We start from the raw sequence: 17559 nt of genomic DNA on the forward strand, positions 1-17559 counted from the left end.
TCTTCCCTTAACTATTCCCACCAATAAAATCTGTAGATATTGCTTCTGGATATAAAAAAAAATATGTGCAACAGGCGCCTACTATGTAAATAATGCCAAGAAAATATCACTTTCAGTATTATAAGTGTATTAGTCCTTATCAAGAAACATGTCAATTGGTTTCTTTTGAGTTTGACAATGAAACTAGAGGTTCTACCCAAAATTATAGGCCTATATATCGCTTATCCATCTAACGTGGCGTTATTGCGTTTCGGATTCATACGACCAGTCGTTTAACAGATCATGAGATGGCAGTTTCATGTGGGGTGGTTTTTTGCGCATGCATGCTTTCGTTTTTGAAATAAAGTCGTCTGCTTTGTTTAGAGAGGAAGCAATTTTGCAAATTTTGTGTCTTTCGAAGATTTAAACATGAAATGAAAACAGAAAATGTTTAAAAACGTAAAACATAGTTATAGATTCAGATATATTTGCAAATTGAAAAATATACCACAACAACTAATGGCGATGATACATTGTATTAAGAAAACTATATAGGCCAACATCGGTTGCTGTGCACGGCCTCACGCAAAGAAACAAAACAACAACATCAAAACAAAAAACAGGTTTTCATAAAAAAATGCTGACTTTGGAATCGAACAATACATATTAGTCTTACATATGATATAGATTTAAAACAGAAAAATGAACGGAAAGATCACATATATAGATCTGCACGCTTGTTTGTCAACGTGATTTGTTAGCGACATACAACGTCCTAAAACACAGGTGCTCGGGTTCTGGAATATATGTGATATGATTTGGGTATCGCATATCACTATACTGATAAATTATAAGGTTTTATAATATATATGTATATATATATATACAGCTTACGATGATATGCCTAATTGTTTCGTCACATACAAATTGCTGGGGTAATTATAATACACTATCAAGTTTTAATTCAAACTGATCAATTCCGAATCGAAGGGCACATGAGAAAAAATGAGTTAAATTTTATAAGGTGTAGATTATGTTTTGGAGTGGTCGGAAGGCGCAGGGAATAGCGGACTCGTCTTTCAGCAAGACGGTAAGGGGTTCGATTCCCCGATCGGACGAGAAAAAGGACCACCTATGTTTTCTCCAAGCTTAGTACACTCCGGTTTCCTCCCACAGTCCTAAGTACAGAACACTCCCGTGTTCGCTACCATCCGGTCCATCAAGAGTGATTGATATAAGTTAATAAAATTGGTTTAACTATATTTGTAAAATAAATGAGGCTATTCATATAAAGTCATTTTAAGGTTGTAGTGCGTGGGCTTTAATCGCTTGCTATGAATGTTACACATGTGAAATATGTTTGCCATCATCATCGAATAGCGTGAGCGACATATGCCCATTTGTGTCTCATTTCTCTACTCGTGTCTGTTCAGCAATTAAAATATTGCCGAAGAGACTCAATTTAGTTGATAATATAGACAACAAAGCATTCAGTGAACGATGAATTAGCAGACGACATACCATTTACATGTACACTTATCTTTGTAGTTTAATCAGATCGAGATTAGTGTGGAGAAGGCACACTCGAAAATCTGGGTCACGGGAAAGATAAACAATAAACGGTGCTGACACAGCTGTACGGAGGGGAAGTGGCGACGGGGGGAGTCGATAGAAACATCAGTTGTCTTCATCTTTTAAGACTCGAGAAAAAGAAGGAAAGAATTATGTAAATATAGTTTTCTTGTAGCGTATAGCGATGACAAGGAGAGAGCTACGACAAGATATAAAACGTTTCAATAAAATTTGTCTAAAAATAAAGGTTTTATGAAATACGCAGGACTAACTAAAGCGAGGTAATGTATTCAATAAAATTAAACAATTATTAGTAGCATGTGGATACTCTGTGTATTCCCCCCTTGAATCAACCATTGTTACAGAAAATAACACACCGCGAAAAGGATTACTTTTGCAGTAAGTCTAGCAGTGTCGGTTTCTGTATGCGATGCTGGCGCTTCCGTAGTCTGCCTGGGTCTAATTTCTCGTCGGCCAGATTTCCCCGTCGTGCAGCAACTAAACCCCATGCTCGCGTACACACAAACAACTGACCACTGACCAGTCAAAATGTCGGACACCAACCTGTCGGCCGTGCTGCACAAGAAAGGCGACCTCAGACTGGTCAGTATGTCAATTTCTTTTACTCTGCGTATATTTTATTTCATGCCAATATCAACGTGGCTGCCCCGCGAGTGTGTGGGCGCCCGTATATGCACACAATCGCTAGCCATCTTAGAAGAGCATTAAAGAATATAAGACTAACAATCTTACAATATGTGGTCACGTATTATGCAGTATGGTCTAATAATTATATTTACGAAATAATCGAGGAAACGCACATCTTGTGCGAGAAGCATCTTATAATCATCTGCAGATTTTTTCTTCTTAAAATAGCTGGATATTGATAGATACACTTATACAAATAAAACACATACATGTATAGGAAAAAATATGAAACACTTATAGGATAATTGGCTTGGAGATATCCCCTTGCAAATAATTATTTAGAAGAAAATTTAATTAGAATTTAGACCAAAACTAATTTTAGAGAGTGCTTTCTGTAAAACAAATGAATATATATATATACAGTTGGAAATCTTGTCATTCGTGCGCTGAATGTTTCTAACATTATTTAACACACGTTCAACTCGTAAAGTATTGTCTTATGTACACAGGAAGAGCGCCCAATTCCCGAACCTAATGAAGGGGGTAAGTATAGTTTATATCAACGTCAGAATCATATAGCCTGTCAGTTTTCCAACATAATCTCTCTTTTCCATCAAAATCTCTCCGACCTTGCATGAGTTTTAATTGTATTTCCCTTCAAAATCTCCCCGACCTGTATTGCTGGAGGTTTTATTTTATTTCACGTACATTTTTTTTTGTAAACAATGAAGATTGATTTAAAACAATGCGCCTAAAAATTATCTCAGTGTATATATATATATATATATTCTGAGAAGTGTTTTTTTCCTAATTTTGGCTATATCTCACTATTAGTAGATATACTTTGATATATTTTTAAAAGTTGTTGCTCAAAATATAGCAAACGGGATGATAGGTCAAGCCCTACACAAACGCATTATATACTCACATTTGATATTAAGTAAAAACGTGTGAGCAGTGCGTGCCATATCAAGTCACGAATCGAGTATCATTTTCATCGTTTTATGTCTGTCCGGTTGTTCATCTGTCCGTCCTTCTGTCTGTACCGTTATTCATCTAATCTTTTACAGAGGTACAGTTGTCTATGCGGAAAATTGGAATATGTGGCTCGGACGTGAAATACTGGACAACCGGAGGTATCGGTCAGTTTGTGGTCACTCACCCCATGCTTCTTGGACACGAATGTAGTGGAGTGGTCAGCAAGGTCGGCAAGGGGGTTACTCACCTGAAACTAGGTAAATTGAAGCTAATGACTGGATAGTTTTCCGGCCGAGAGACTCCTCTCTGTGGACAAGAAAAAGTGGCTTGAAAACGAGGTTGGGCATAGTTATGTACACAATTTTTTTTACTTACGTTTGCTTAAAGATAGAAAAAACACGGTCCTCGGCTCGTATGATTAAAACACAATGATCAGGTGCTTTTTATTGGTCAAAGATGGGTAAAACGGATATCACCATTGATCACTTAAATAACAAATGATAACATTGCCAACAAAAGTGCAAAATGAGCATGACCTGGGTATTTCGGGATTCGAACCAGCACTCTACAGACAATTTGTATTTGTATTTGCACAAATTCTGTACACCATAGTGCTTTCAAAATCGATTTTCATTCAATATTCTCTGATGAATTTTTACATTTTCCAGGTGACCGTGTTGCCATTGAGCCTCACAACATCTGTCGTAAATGTGAGTTCTGCAAGTCTGGTAGCTACAACCTTTGTAAAGATGTGTTTTTCCTTGCGACGCCACCGGACAACGGCGCGCTGGCCAGATACCACACGCACGCCGCCGACTTTGTCTTCAAGTGAGTACTCAAGCCATGCAAGAAAAACTTCTTAGCTGCGTCCATGCAATTCTATTCGATGCTATCAAAGTTCTTTAAATTCAAAATTTGATTGGTTGTCGTTTATATAGGTCATATGAAGGGGTCAGAAGGCAAGTACTATGTATACATGCATTGCCTTAAGGATAACTGAACTTAATTTGATGTTTATGGATACATGGATAATGACTAGACAGTGACACAGGGACCTGAGAATTTGTTACAGCTATATTTGGACCTAAGCTAGAGCAATATTCGACACGTTTTAGGGGTTTAGATCAATTTTCGGTAAAAAATGCCTTTTGCTATAAGAGACAGCAGCAGCAGGATATCACATGCGTGTATATATATCGAAACTATAACTTAAATAAGTGTTTTGGTACCTCAATTTTACCGAAATGTTATGCAAGTTATGCTACTTTTTAGATTACCGGATAACGTGAGTTTCGAGGAGGGCGCATGCGTTGAGCCTCTGTCGGTGGGCCTACACGGCTGCCGTAGGGCTGGAGTGACCCTAGGGAGTCGCGTCCTGGTTTGTGGGGCTGGTATGTATACATGGCATAGAGTTGGTCAGCAGGCTCCATGATATTTCTAACTTCCAGTTTGTTGGCTAATAAATTCCCATATTCCTAATTCTGTACAGTTTTGACAATAGAAATTTGGGGGGAAAGAAAAATAGATCGTAAAACGGTAGTTTGGTCTTGAGCTACTCCTAAAGATATGTTCATTATATGTGAACGACTTGGACGCTGGTGGCGATAATGTAGCTTCTGAAGACGAAACGTTTTATATATAAGTTGTAGAGGAGGCCGGGTATTAATACACGTAGTTGTACTAACTGATGCCATGTTCATTGGGATGGACAGGTCAGCGCATTTCGTTCATTGTTATATTATTAGCTTACATTAACGTTTCACTTAGGGGCGAAATTGACCATTGACGTTCAGCTGTTACATTTCAGTCGAATGTATCATTCGGGATGCAGAGTCAGGTTTGTTTAATTTTGTTTTATAAACATAGTTTAATGTAAATAAATAATGCGGACCCGTAGAACACCACGTTGTAGACTTGTAGTGTTTTTATAACTACTACGCATTGTGGCTGCGACAGAGGCCATTGCCTAGGTTCTCTCTGCAAAATCTCTCTTAAATTTAGTAAATGTCCTTTTTAATATAGTTCTGGAACACGACAGCAAATCTACTTGCACACAGATTATTATACAGTTAAAGTATGGGGTTGAGAGATATAGCAAGTTTCTGGTGTCCTGAGACCAGGTCTATTTCCCGAGGCGAAGCCGAGGGAAATAGGCATGGTCAAGGGACACGAGAAACTTGCTATATGCATCAACCACATACTTTAACCGTTTTATTATACCGATACACACTGGAGAGATAGTTTTAACTAGAAAATATTTGTAAATCATAAGCTGTATAGCTTCAAGTCCCAACTACCCTTTTGATGGCAATGGGGCCAAATGCTTCCGAGTTCGGTAGCAAGCTCCGCCCACCTCGCGCATCACTGCCGAGTTCGGTAACAAGCTCCGCCCACCTCTCGCCTGATTGGCTCGGCGGAAACACCCGNGGCGGAAACACCCGAGTGTAGATGTGTTTTAGTTCCCAGACTAACACACATGACTAAAACACACTCAGGCAAAAATGGGGATATATTCGATTTAACCAATTACTTTTATATAGAGTAAATAAAGTAGAGGTGTAATAAAGAAAGTTATAACATCAAACGCATAGTCCTAAAACACACCAGGTGCTTTACCTGGGCCATTCCAGTCCCCTCCGGCCGAGGCCTTCCATTGGCCTCTCTCTCCAGAGGCTCACATTCCCGAACCTCGAATCCCGACTCTCAACTATAGAAACTTCCTAAAAATTCTCCCCAAGTACTTTTTACAATCTATACAACATTAATTATTCATGAGCACGTACCAGCTATTGAGCCTGTCTAATTAGGCACATGCGACAATTTAATCTAACTTTCTCCTACTGAAACAACAATACTAGATTGCCATATGGCAATGACAGTTACACTGTCTGTTTTGGGGAGTTCACACTGTCGTTCCTATCTCTATGTCATCCATGCCGGACCTGGGCCCGTATTCATGAAACCGTTCTCATGCTCAAGCATGGATTTTGTGCTCAAATCAAATTTCTTGTGAATCACTTAAATCATGTCAAACCATCAAAAGGTAAAACGTAAACATTGAAAACAGTATTCCGTTTGAAGTCTCTAATTTTTTCCCAAATTCGTTGACAAAATAAGATTTTATTATTAGTTTATAAAACGGAACAAGAAAATAGGCTTGAGCACAAAATCCATGCTTGAGCATGAGAACGGTTTCATGAAAACGGGCCCCGGCCGTCACTGAATCGATAGCCCTATATCACTGTCTACAATTCAACATCCCCGTCTTCAACCAGTGCACGGTGTTACCCAAATCGTAAGATTTGACATCAAATGTACTTTTGACCAAAGTGCCGCTCTCTATTGATACCCATTATCTTACATGCTATAAGATGGTTCAATTCTTTATCATTAATTACCTAATTATCGGCCTATTTTGTTACATTATTGTGCTGATATCTACATATATTCTTGGATTGTATATTTTTTGCATATGATGTTATGTAGAAATATCTGTGTTACAGGCCCAATCGGCCTGTGTGCTATGCTGAGTGCCAAGGCTTTGGGTGCGGCCGCGGTTTGTATGACAGGTAAGTAGGTACACTTGTATAGATAACTCGGTCTTACTAAAACTTCATTCAATAACAACTTACTACGTTGAAAAACGTATTCCCAAATTGAAGCGTAGATGTATATAGCAGTGCAAATTGTCCAATTCTGTTAGGAGTCATCCTCGATATCCAGGTGTGACGCTTACTTTCGCTCTCTGCACCCCTAGAATATGTCATAGCAAAATTGAAGGCTTAGTGTCCGCCAACGCGTGGGTGAGACAAGAAGACTAGTTTGATCCTTTGATGTACATCAAAAGAATCTTGCTGTCGCGTAACGGTAAAACTTACTGGCTTTGAAGTCGTGCGTCACTCCTTTGTAATATTCAAATGACAGGTATTAGCCCAGTGATTGGTCGGATTGACCCTATAAACATGGAATACGGTATAACGGTATTACATGTAATGTATCGGGTGACAGGTCTTTGTGTTTTCTCCAGGTACTCCGGCTTTCCTTCACCACTAAAACCGTACCATAGCTGTTAAAATGACACAAAACACAACCAAACCATTCCTTGCATGACAAAGTAGTACCTATGAGCTGCGGATTTGCATTCTAGTCCAAAGGTCAAAGTGGCAGCGAAGGTCAAATTATAAAACCATGCTAAGCTTTTCTCATTTGCATTATTTCATGAAACTTAGTATAGATAGTGCATTATCGTTAGGCAAGGCTTACAGCACCAAGGTCAAAGTTGCAGCAAGAAGTCATTGTTTATAAGATTGATCAATAACTAGTACGTCCTTGTCCAAGATTTACTTTTAAACCCCAAAAATAGTATGAAACCATTTGACACTATTTCCATTTGGTGGTGTCACCAGTTCAATATATACAATGTAAACTACGAAAATGTAAGTAGTGAATTATTTAATGCTTATTTCGAAAGGTGAAACCACCTGTTAAAGTGACCGGGCGGGATGCTGTGCTGGGTGTATTCGGCATGGTATTTCGGTGAGATAGCACTATAAAGTCGGCATCAGATCCGCGCTATCACGAGGAGACAAGTACACCAACATACATTGTCTCTGGTGGAAATACACACATGCATGCATACACAGCACACATGGAGACACGTCCTTAAATGACCTTAGCTGTTAATAGGACGTTAAACAAAATAAAACTAAACCTAACCAAACCAACCCTATTAAAGTGGGATTAACTCTTAGGAAGAGAGCATAACTGACATTATGACAGTATAAACGATCAAATATTATAGTTCTGATACTCTGTTTCAGACATTGACAGCAAGCGACTTGAATTTGCCAGGAAATGTGGAGCCACACATACCTTGCTAGTAACCAAGGATGATAAACCAGAGGATTTGGCCACAAAGGTTGCCGACCTNGTCATCCTCGATATCCAGGTGTGACGCTTACTTTCGCTCTCTGCACCCCTAGAATATGTCATAGCAAAATTGAAGGCTTAGTGTCCGCCAACGCGTGGGTGAGACAAGAAGACTAGTTTGATCCTTTGATGTACATCAAAAGAATCTTGCTGTCGCGTAACGGTAAAACTTACTGGCTTTGAAGTCGTGCGTCACTCCTTTGTAATATTCAAATGACAGGTATTAGCCCAGTGATTGGTCGGATTGACCCTATAAACATGGAATACGGTATAACGGTATTACATGTAATGTATCGGGTGACAGGTCTTTGTGTTTTCTCCAGGTACTCCGGCTTTCCTTCACCACTAAAACCGTACCATAGCTGTTAAAATGACACAAAACACAACCAAACCATTCCTTGCATGACAAAGTAGTACCTATGAGCTGCGGATTTGCATTCTAGTCCAAAGGTCAAAGTGGCAGCGAAGGTCAAATTATAAAACCATGCTAAGCTTTTCTCATTTGCATTATTTCATGAAACTTAGTATAGATAGTGCATTATCGTTAGGCAAGGCTTACAGCACCAAGGTCAAAGTTGCAGCAAGAAGTCATTGTTTATAAGATTGATCAATAACTAGTACGTCCTTGTCCAAGATTTACTTTTAAACCCCAAAAATAGTATGAAACCATTTGACACTATTTCCATTTGGTGGTGTCACCAGTTCAATATATACAATGTAAACTACGAAAATGTAAGTAGTGAATTATTTAATGCTTATTTCGAAAGGTGAAACCACCTGTTAAAGTGACCGGGCGGGATGCTGTGCTGGGTGTATTCGGCATGGTATTTCGGTGAGATAGCACTATAAAGTCGGTATCAGATCCGCGCTATCACGAGGAGGCAAGTACACCAACATACATTGTCTCCGGTACAAATACACGCATGCATGCATACACAGCACACATGGAGGCACGTCCTTAAATGACCTTAGCTGTTAATAGGACGTTAAACAAAATAAAACTAAACCTAACCAAACCAACCCTATTAAAGTGGGATTAACTCTTAGGAAGAGAGCATAACTGACATTATGACAGTATAAACGATCAAATATTATAGTTCTGATACTCTGTTTCAGACATTGACAGCAAGCGACTTGAATTTGCCAGGAAATGTGGAGCCACACATACCTTGCTAGTAACCAAGGATGATAAACCAGAGGATTTGGCCACAAAGGTTGCCGACCTGATAGGGAGCGCTCCTCAACACACTGTAGAATGCAGTGGCGCACAGTCCTCGGTCAATTTGGGAGTTCTTGTAAGTCGGAAGATTGATAGTTAATTATAATATCGTCAATTACTATTGACTGTGATTGTGAGAGAAGAACGCTTATTATTATTATTATTATTATTATTATTTAAATTACATCAGTGGTGTCAGATTTTCAGCTTTGTATAAAATCTGCAAATTAAATAAAAGTGAAAACTTACTTTTAGATGTAAGCTATATAAATTTACTTCATTTAAAATTGAAAATTTGAAACTGAAAGTACAGTTGAAAATACAGGGAAATCAGCTGAAAAACAGAGATGAGTTTTAGTTTTAAATCGGTGAACAAATTAGTCTTAAGGTTCGAAAGTTTTTTACAAACATTTTGAAAAAGCATCATGAAATGTAGCATTCAACTTATTCTTAACATACTGTTTTAATGTATGTAAATGATCTGAAAATGATAAGGTTTTTTTTATCTAAGATTAATTAACCCATTCACCCCTGAAATTTCATAATGAACTATTCCAACCTTTGAATTGGAAGAGCTCAAATGTACCTTCAGCGGTGAATGAGTCAAACCTATATTGAAGTCTGTGTCGACATAATGATATTGCTCCTTATTGTCACGTCACAATTATGCTGGACAAATATATGAGAGAAAAAAATCCGTATTCACCATGTAACACAGATGTTATGTGATAAATGTTAAACATTGTTACAGGCGACGCGATCGGGAGGAACAATGGTGGTGATTGGTCACGGTCCTGATAACGTGTCATTTCCGGTGTACAGTGTCATCACCAGGGAGATCACACTCAAGGGGTCATTTCGGTACATGAACACGTACGTATAGACATTCTGCCACCACTAGCCCTCAAACACTTGGTCGCGAGGCCTACGTGGGGCAGTCGCCAGGTACTAGGCGTAGGTCGGTGATTATACTTCGGGTACTCCGGCTTTCCTCCACCATAAAACCTGGCACGTCCTGAAATGACCATAGCTGTTAATAGGATCTAAAACACAAACAACGTATAGTTTATTGTAATCAAAAGTTGGTGGTTGTAAAAATGTCGATCCAATGTTATGCCTTGAAACCCCAGGTAGTGACGATATGTTGATTGAAGAACAGGCCTGCCATCCAAACGGTTAAACCGGTTGGACAAAAATTGTTTGTTTCTAAAATAAGGTCAGACCAAGTAATCTGATGCTGCTTTTAGACGAGACTTGACAAAGGCTTGCAAGACCTGCATCCATCAACATTTGAAGGTCCTCCTGGGTTTATACCCAAAATGATTACTTTAAAAAAACGAACAGGCCCCAGGTACAGCCCCTGCAGAATCTGGTGTCTCATGCTTAGGGAATGTGAAGAAATCAAAATTGAAACCCTTTTTGAATTCTGCACTGCTTTGGACTATTATCTTTTCTCTCCTACTTCTTACTATTGAAATTGACTGCCTATGACCTCCAGTTACACAATTATCATAATTTGAGAGAGTGGAATTTCATGACATCAAGTACAGGTTATGACAGGGAGGAGTGTCACGACATCAACTGCAGGTTATGACAGGATGAAGTGCCATGACATCAAGTAAGATTATGACAGGGTGGAGTGTCATGACATCAAGTACAGGATATGACAGGGAGGAGTGTCATGACAGCAAGTACAGGTTATGACAGGGTGCAGTGGCATGACATCAAGTACAGATTATGACAGGGTGGAGTGTCACGACATCAAGTAAAGGTTATGACATGGTGGAGTGTCATAACATCAAATACAGGTTATGACAGGGAGGAGTGTCATTACATCAAGTACAGGTTATGACAGGGTGCAGTGTCATGACATCAAGTACAGGTTATGACAGGGAGGAGTGTCATGACATCAAGTACATGTTATGACAGGGAGGAGTGTCATGACATCAAGTAAAGGTTATGACAGGGTGCAGTGTCATGACATCAAGTACAGATTATGACAGGGGGGAGTGTCACGACATCAAGTAAAGGTTATGACATGGGGGAGTGTCATAACATCAAATACAGGTTATGACAGGGATGAGTGTCATTACATCAAGTACAGGTTATGACAGGGGGCAGTGTCATGACATCAAGTACAGATTATGACAGGGTGGAGTGTCACGACATCAAGTACAGGTTATGACATGGTGGAGTGTCATAACATCAAGTACAGGTTATGACAGGGAGGAGTGTCATGACATCAAGTACAGGTTATTACAGGGTGGAGTGTCACGGTATCAACTGCAGGTTATGACAGGATGGAGTGTCACGACATCAAGTACAGGTTATGACAGGGTGGAGTGTTACGGTATCAACTGCAGGTTATGACAGAATGGAGTGCCACGACATCAAGTACAGGTTATGACAGGGTGGAATGTCATGACATTACGTACAGGTTATGACAGGGTGGTGTGTCATGACATCAAGTACAGGTTATGACAGGGTGGAGTGTCATGACATCAAGTACAGGTTATGACAGGGTGGAGTGTCACGACATCAAGTACAGGTTATGACAGGGTGGAGTGTCATGACATCAAGTACAGGTTATGACAGGGTGGAGTGTCATGACATCAAGTACAGGTTATGACAGGGTGGAGTGTCATGACATCAAGTACAGGTTATGACAGGGTGGAGTGTCATGACATCAAGTACAGGTTATGACAGGGTGGAGTGTCATGACATCAAGTACAGGTTATGACAGGGTGGAGTGTCATGACATCAAGTACAGGTTATGACAGGGTGGAGTGTCATGACATCAAGTACAGGTTATGACAGGGTGGAGTGTCATGACATCAAGTACAGGTTATGACAGGGTGGAGTGTCATGACATCAAGTACAGGTTATGACAGGGTGGAGTGTCATGACATCAAGTACAGGTTATGACAGGGTGGAGTGTCATGACATCAAGTACAGGTTATGACAGGGTGGAGTGTCATGACATCAAGTACAGGTTATGACAGGGTGGAGTGTCATGACATCAAGTACAGGTTATGACAGGGTGGAGTGTCATGACATCAAGTACAGGTTATGACAGGGTGGAGTGTCATGACATCAAGTACAGGTTATGACAGGGTGGAGTGTCATGACATCAAGTACAGGTTATGACAGGGTGGAGTGTCATGACATCAAGTACAGGTTATGACAGGGTGGAGTGTCATGACATCAAGTACAGGTTATGACAGGGTGGAGTGTCATGACATCAAGTACAGGTTATGACAGGGTGGAGTGTCATGACATCAAGTACAGGTTATGACAGGGTGGAGTGTCATGACATCAAGTACAGGTTATGACAGGGTGGAGTGTCATGACATCAAGTACAGGTTATGACAGGGTGGAGTGTCATGACATCAAGTACAGGTTATGACAGGGTGGAGTGTCATGACATCAAGTACAGGTTATGACAGGGTGGAGTGTCATGACATCAAGTACAGGTTATGACAGGGTGGAGTGTCATGACATCAAGTACAGGTTATGACAGGGTGGAGTGTCATGACATCAAGTACAGGTTATGACAGGGTGGAGTGTCATGACATCAAGTACAGGTTATGACAGGGTGGAGTGTCATGACATCAAGTACAGGTTATGACAGGGTGGAGTGTCATGACATCAAGTACAGGTTATGACAGGGTGGAGTGTCACGACATCAAGTACAGGTTATGACAGGGTGGAGTGTCATGACATCAAGTACAGGTTATGACAGGGTGGAGTGTCATGACATCAAGTACAGGTTATGACAGGGTGGAGTGTCATGACATCAAGTACAGGTTATGACAGGGTGGAGTGTCATGACATCAAGTACAGGTTATGACAGGGTGGAGTGTCATGACATCAAGTACAGGTTATGACAGGGTGGAGTGTCATGACATCAAGTACAGGTTATGACAGGGTGGAGTGTCATGACATCAAGTACAGGTTATGACAGGGTGGAGTGTCATGACATCAAGTACAGGTTATGACAGGGTGGAGTGTCATGACATCAAGTACAGGTTATGACAGGGTGGAGTGTCATGACATCAAGTACAGGTTATGACAGGGTGGAGTGTCATGACATCAAGTACAGGTTATGACAGGGTGGAGTGTCATGACATCAAGTACAGGTTATGACAGGGTGGAGTGTCATGACATCAAGTACAGGTTATGACAGGGTGGAGTGTCATGACATCAAGTACAGGTTATGACAGGGTGGAGTGTCATGACATCAAGTACAGGTTATGACAGGGTGGAGTGTCATGACATCAAGTACAGGTTATGACAGGGTGGAGTGTCATGACATCAAGTACAGGTTATGACAGGGTGGAGTGTCATGACATCAAGTACAGGTTATGACAGGGTGGAGTGTCATGACATCAAGTACAGGTTATGACAGGGTGGAGTGTCATGACATCAAGTACAGGTTATGACAGGGTGGAGTGTCATGACATCAAGTACAGGTTATGACAGGGTGGAGTGTCATGACATCAAGTACAGGTTATGACAGGGTGGAGTGTCATGACATCAAGTACAGGTTATGACAGGGTGCAGTGTCATGACATCAAGTACAGGTTATGACAGGGTGCAGTGTCATGACATCAAGTACAGGTTATGACAGGGTGGAGTGTCACGACATCAAGTACAGGTTATGACAGGGTGGAGTGTCATGACATCAAGTACAGGTTATGACAGGGTGGAGTGTCATGACATCAAGTACAGGTTATGACAGGGTGGAGTGTCATGACATCAAGTACAGGTTATGACAGGGTGGAGTGTCATGACATCAAGTACAGGTTATGACAGGGTGGAGTGTCATGACATCAAGTACAGGTTATGACAGGGTGGAGTGTCATGACATCAAGTACAGGTTATGACAGGGTGGAGTGTCATGACATCAAGTACAGGTTATGACAGGGTGGAGTGTCATGACATCAAGTACAGGTTATGACAGGGTGGAGTGTCATGACATCAAGTACAGGTTATGACAGGGTGGAGTGTCATGACATCAAGTACAGGTTATGACAGGGTGGAGTGTCATGACATCAAGTACAGGTTATGACAGGGTGGAGTGTCATGACATCAAGTACAGGTTATGACAGGGTGGAGTGTCATGACATCAAGTACAGGTTATGACAGGGTGGAGTGTCATGACATCAAGTACAGGTTATGACAGGGTGGAGTGTCACGACATCAAGTACAGGTTATGACAGGGTGGAGTGTCATGACATCAAGTACAGGTTATGACAGGGAGGAGTGTCATGACATCAAGTACAGGTTATGACAGGGTGGAGTGTCACAGTATCAACAGCAGGTTATGACAGGATGGAGTGCCACGACATAAAGTACAGATTATGACAGGGTGGAGTGTCACGACATCAAGTACAGGTTATGACAGGGTGCAGTGTCATGACATCAAGTACAGGTTATGACAGGGAGGAGTGTCGTGACATCAAGTACAGGTTATGACAGGGAGGAGTGCCATGACATCAAGTACAGGTTATGACAGGGTGGAGTGTCATGACATCAAGTACAGGCTATGACAGGGAGGAGTGTCATGACATCAAGTACAGGTTATTACAGGGTGGAGTGTCATGACATCAAGTACAGGTTATGACAGGGTGTAGTGTCACGACATCAAGTACAGGTTATGACAGGGTGGAGTGTCATGACATCAAGTACAGGTTATGACAGGGAGGAGTGTCATGACATCAAGTACAGGTTATGATAGGGTGGAGTGTCACGGTATCAACTGCAGGTTATGACAGGATGGAGTGTCACGACATCAAGTACAGGTTATGACAGGATGGAGTGTCATGACATCATGTACAGGTTATGACAGGGTGGAGTGTCATGACATCAAGTACAGGTTATGAATGGGTGGAGTGTCATGACATCACATACAGGTTATGACAGGGTGGAGTGTCATGACATCATGTACAGGTTATGACAGGGTTGAGTGTCATGACAGCAAGTACAGGTTATGACATGGTGGAGTGTCATAACATCAAGTACAGGTTATGACAGGGTGGAGTGTCACGACACCAAGCACAGGTTATGGCAGGGAGGAGTGTCACGGCATCAAGTACAGGTTATGAATGGGGGGAGTGTCATGACATCAAATACAGGTTATGACAGGGAGGAGTGTTATAACATCAAGTACAGGGTATGACAGGGTGGAGTGTCATGGTATCAAGAACAGGTTATGGCAGGGTGGAGTGTCACAACATCAAGTACAGGTTATGATAGGACGCAGTATAACGCCATCAAGCACAGGTTATGGCAGGGTAGAGTGTCACGACATCAAGTACAGGGTGTCATAGGGTGGAGTGTCACGGCATCAAGTACAGGTTATGAATGGGGGGAGTGTCATGACATCAAGTACAGTTTATGTGAGGGGGTAGTGTCATGACATCAAGTACAGATTATGAAAGGGTGGAGTGTCACGACACCAAGCACAGGTTATGGCAGGGGGGAGTGGCACGACATCAAGCACAGAAACTGGGCGTTGGCTCCCCTCCCTTTTTTGTATAAATGTGACCGGCTGTGGGTTTTTATGCTTCTATATTTTGTGTGAGTTTAAGTAAAAACGTTGATGATGATATTATTGATGACTGCTAACAGTTTAAATCAATCAACTAACTTTTTCTTTTAACGGAACATGGAAACATCCGGGTCGTTTCTTGGTAAATTTTATGAATAGAATTTATACTGTATACCAGGTCCTTAAATGACATCAGCTGTTGACAGGGCGTTAAACCCTATAAACCCAAACTGTATTCCGAGAAATTTTAGCATTTTTCGCCCTCCCGAATGAGGGCAAATTTATCATGACAGCGCAAATATGAGTACATATTATACAATGTATAGATAACACTAGGCGAACACTGATTTTATTGGCAAAAGGGCAAATATGTGACTGGGCGAAAGTTTCCCGGTATACTTATATTTACAATGTTATGGATGTGTAACCACATGTTTTGTTGTCTCTCCAGCTGGCCAACATGTCTTGAGATGATGTCCTGTGGAAAAATCGATGTTAAACCTCTCATCACCCACATGTTCTCTCTGGAGGAAACACTGAAGGCCTTTGAAACTGCTAAATCTGGCGAAGGGGTCAAGGTCATCATTGACTGCGAGAAGAAAGGGTGAAGGTCAGAAATGACGAGGAATAAGGGGTGAAGGTCACTGTCCGTGAAGAGGGATAAAAGCCACTGTCCATGAAAAGGAAATATGAAACCTATCAGTCAATGATAAACAGGAAGGGTGAAAAATAGGCTTAAATGTTGTTGTTGTTTTTATCAACAATTTATAAAATATATCTATAACAAACAAAAAATAGTATCAAAATTTTACTCCGCATATATTTTTGTATTGATAAAATATAACTGTTTCTAGGTCAAAATGTTTTTGTTGTTTGTTAAATCATAAATCTTCTCTTAGAAATGAGATCCCCAGGTATCCAGGCGTTTTGGTCACAGGAACCGGAGAATTCATTACAGCTATATGTGTTCTTAAACTAAGGTGTTCAGAGTTATTATACACATTCAAAGGGGTTTAAATTGACCTTCGGTAAAAATGCCACCCCAATGATGATTATCTATTATTATTTGGGGTGGCATTACTTTTTACCGAAAGTCGATGTAAACCCCTAAAACATATCAATTTACTCTGAACACCTTAGTTTAGGCCCAAATATAACCGTAAAAGAATTATCTGGTCCCTGTGGTTTTGGTTAGATAGTCATCTGGTGTGATCAATATTCCAGATTATCGAAACTGAAAATCCACTACTTGAAGAAAGGAGTGTTTAAATTTATCTGGATGATCAGAGTCCAGATTAAATAAGAATAAGGATAAGTTTTCAATTTTGGGCAAGTAATGAGGCGATAACTCTAGTTGAGCACAAGGATTTTTTTCATAAATGGCTTAGTCTCGTTCAACCAGACTCTTGTTGTCTGCGCAAGCTACGCCGAAATATAAGTGATAAAGCGTCTTGTTGAACGAAACTATACATGGCTTTGATGTTATTCGGTCTTTTCGTATTGCAGAGTTATCTGCTCTTATGAGCAGGTATTGATTGTAATGTCATTTGTTTGTGAGAGTTACGTCATCATTTTTTGAGAAAACAACGTAATTTTCCCACACAAACTAATGATGTAACAATCAATCCCTGCTCATAAGAGCAGATAACTCTGCAATACGAAAAGACGGAATAACATCAAA

At 40.6% G+C, this 17559-nt stretch overlaps 1 protein-coding gene across 2 annotated transcripts; it reads left to right on the forward strand.

Moving 5' to 3' along the window:
- Positions 1 to 1999: 1999 nt before the first annotated feature.
- LOC110450739 (sorbitol dehydrogenase-like) lies at positions 2000 to 16689 on the forward strand. Of its 2 annotated transcripts, XM_021498418.1 has the most exons (10): positions 2000 to 2154; positions 2709 to 2742; positions 3270 to 3434; positions 3846 to 4005; positions 4450 to 4568; positions 6681 to 6746; positions 7998 to 8095; positions 9321 to 9401; positions 10077 to 10198; positions 16330 to 16689. In XM_021498418.1, exons 1-10 carry the CDS (start codon positions 2101 to 2103, stop codon positions 16484 to 16486), a joined length of 1056 nt encoding a protein of 351 aa, XP_021354093.1. In that variant the 5' UTR covers positions 2000 to 2100; the 3' UTR covers positions 16487 to 16689. The 2 variants fall into 2 exon arrangements, with proteins under 2 accessions (XP_021354093.1, XP_021354094.1); XM_021498419.1 differs by lacking the exon at positions 7998 to 8095 and having other exon boundaries at positions 9223 to 9401.
- Positions 16690 to 17559: the final 870 nt, after the last annotated feature.

Source organism: Mizuhopecten yessoensis, unplaced genomic scaffold (assembly GCF_002113885.1).
Source record: "Mizuhopecten yessoensis strain PY_sf001 unplaced genomic scaffold, ASM211388v2 scaffold5459, whole genome shotgun sequence".
Taxonomy (NCBI): domain Eukaryota; kingdom Metazoa; phylum Mollusca; class Bivalvia; order Pectinida; family Pectinidae; genus Mizuhopecten; species Mizuhopecten yessoensis.

Bases quoted from the DNA above. Each gene is read 5' to 3' on its own strand.
- LOC110450739 (XM_021498418.1), top strand. From the start codon at position 2,101: ATGTCGGACACCAACCTGTCGGCCGTGCTGCACAAGAAAGGCGACCTC. The intron at 3,435-3,845 runs GTAAATTGAAGC...TACATTTTCCAG, and splicing joins GGTTACTCACCTGAAACTAG to GTGACCGTGTTGCCATTGAG. The intron at 4,006-4,449 runs GTGAGTACTCAA...GCTACTTTTTAG, and splicing joins GCCGCCGACTTTGTCTTCAA to ATTACCGGATAACGTGAGTT.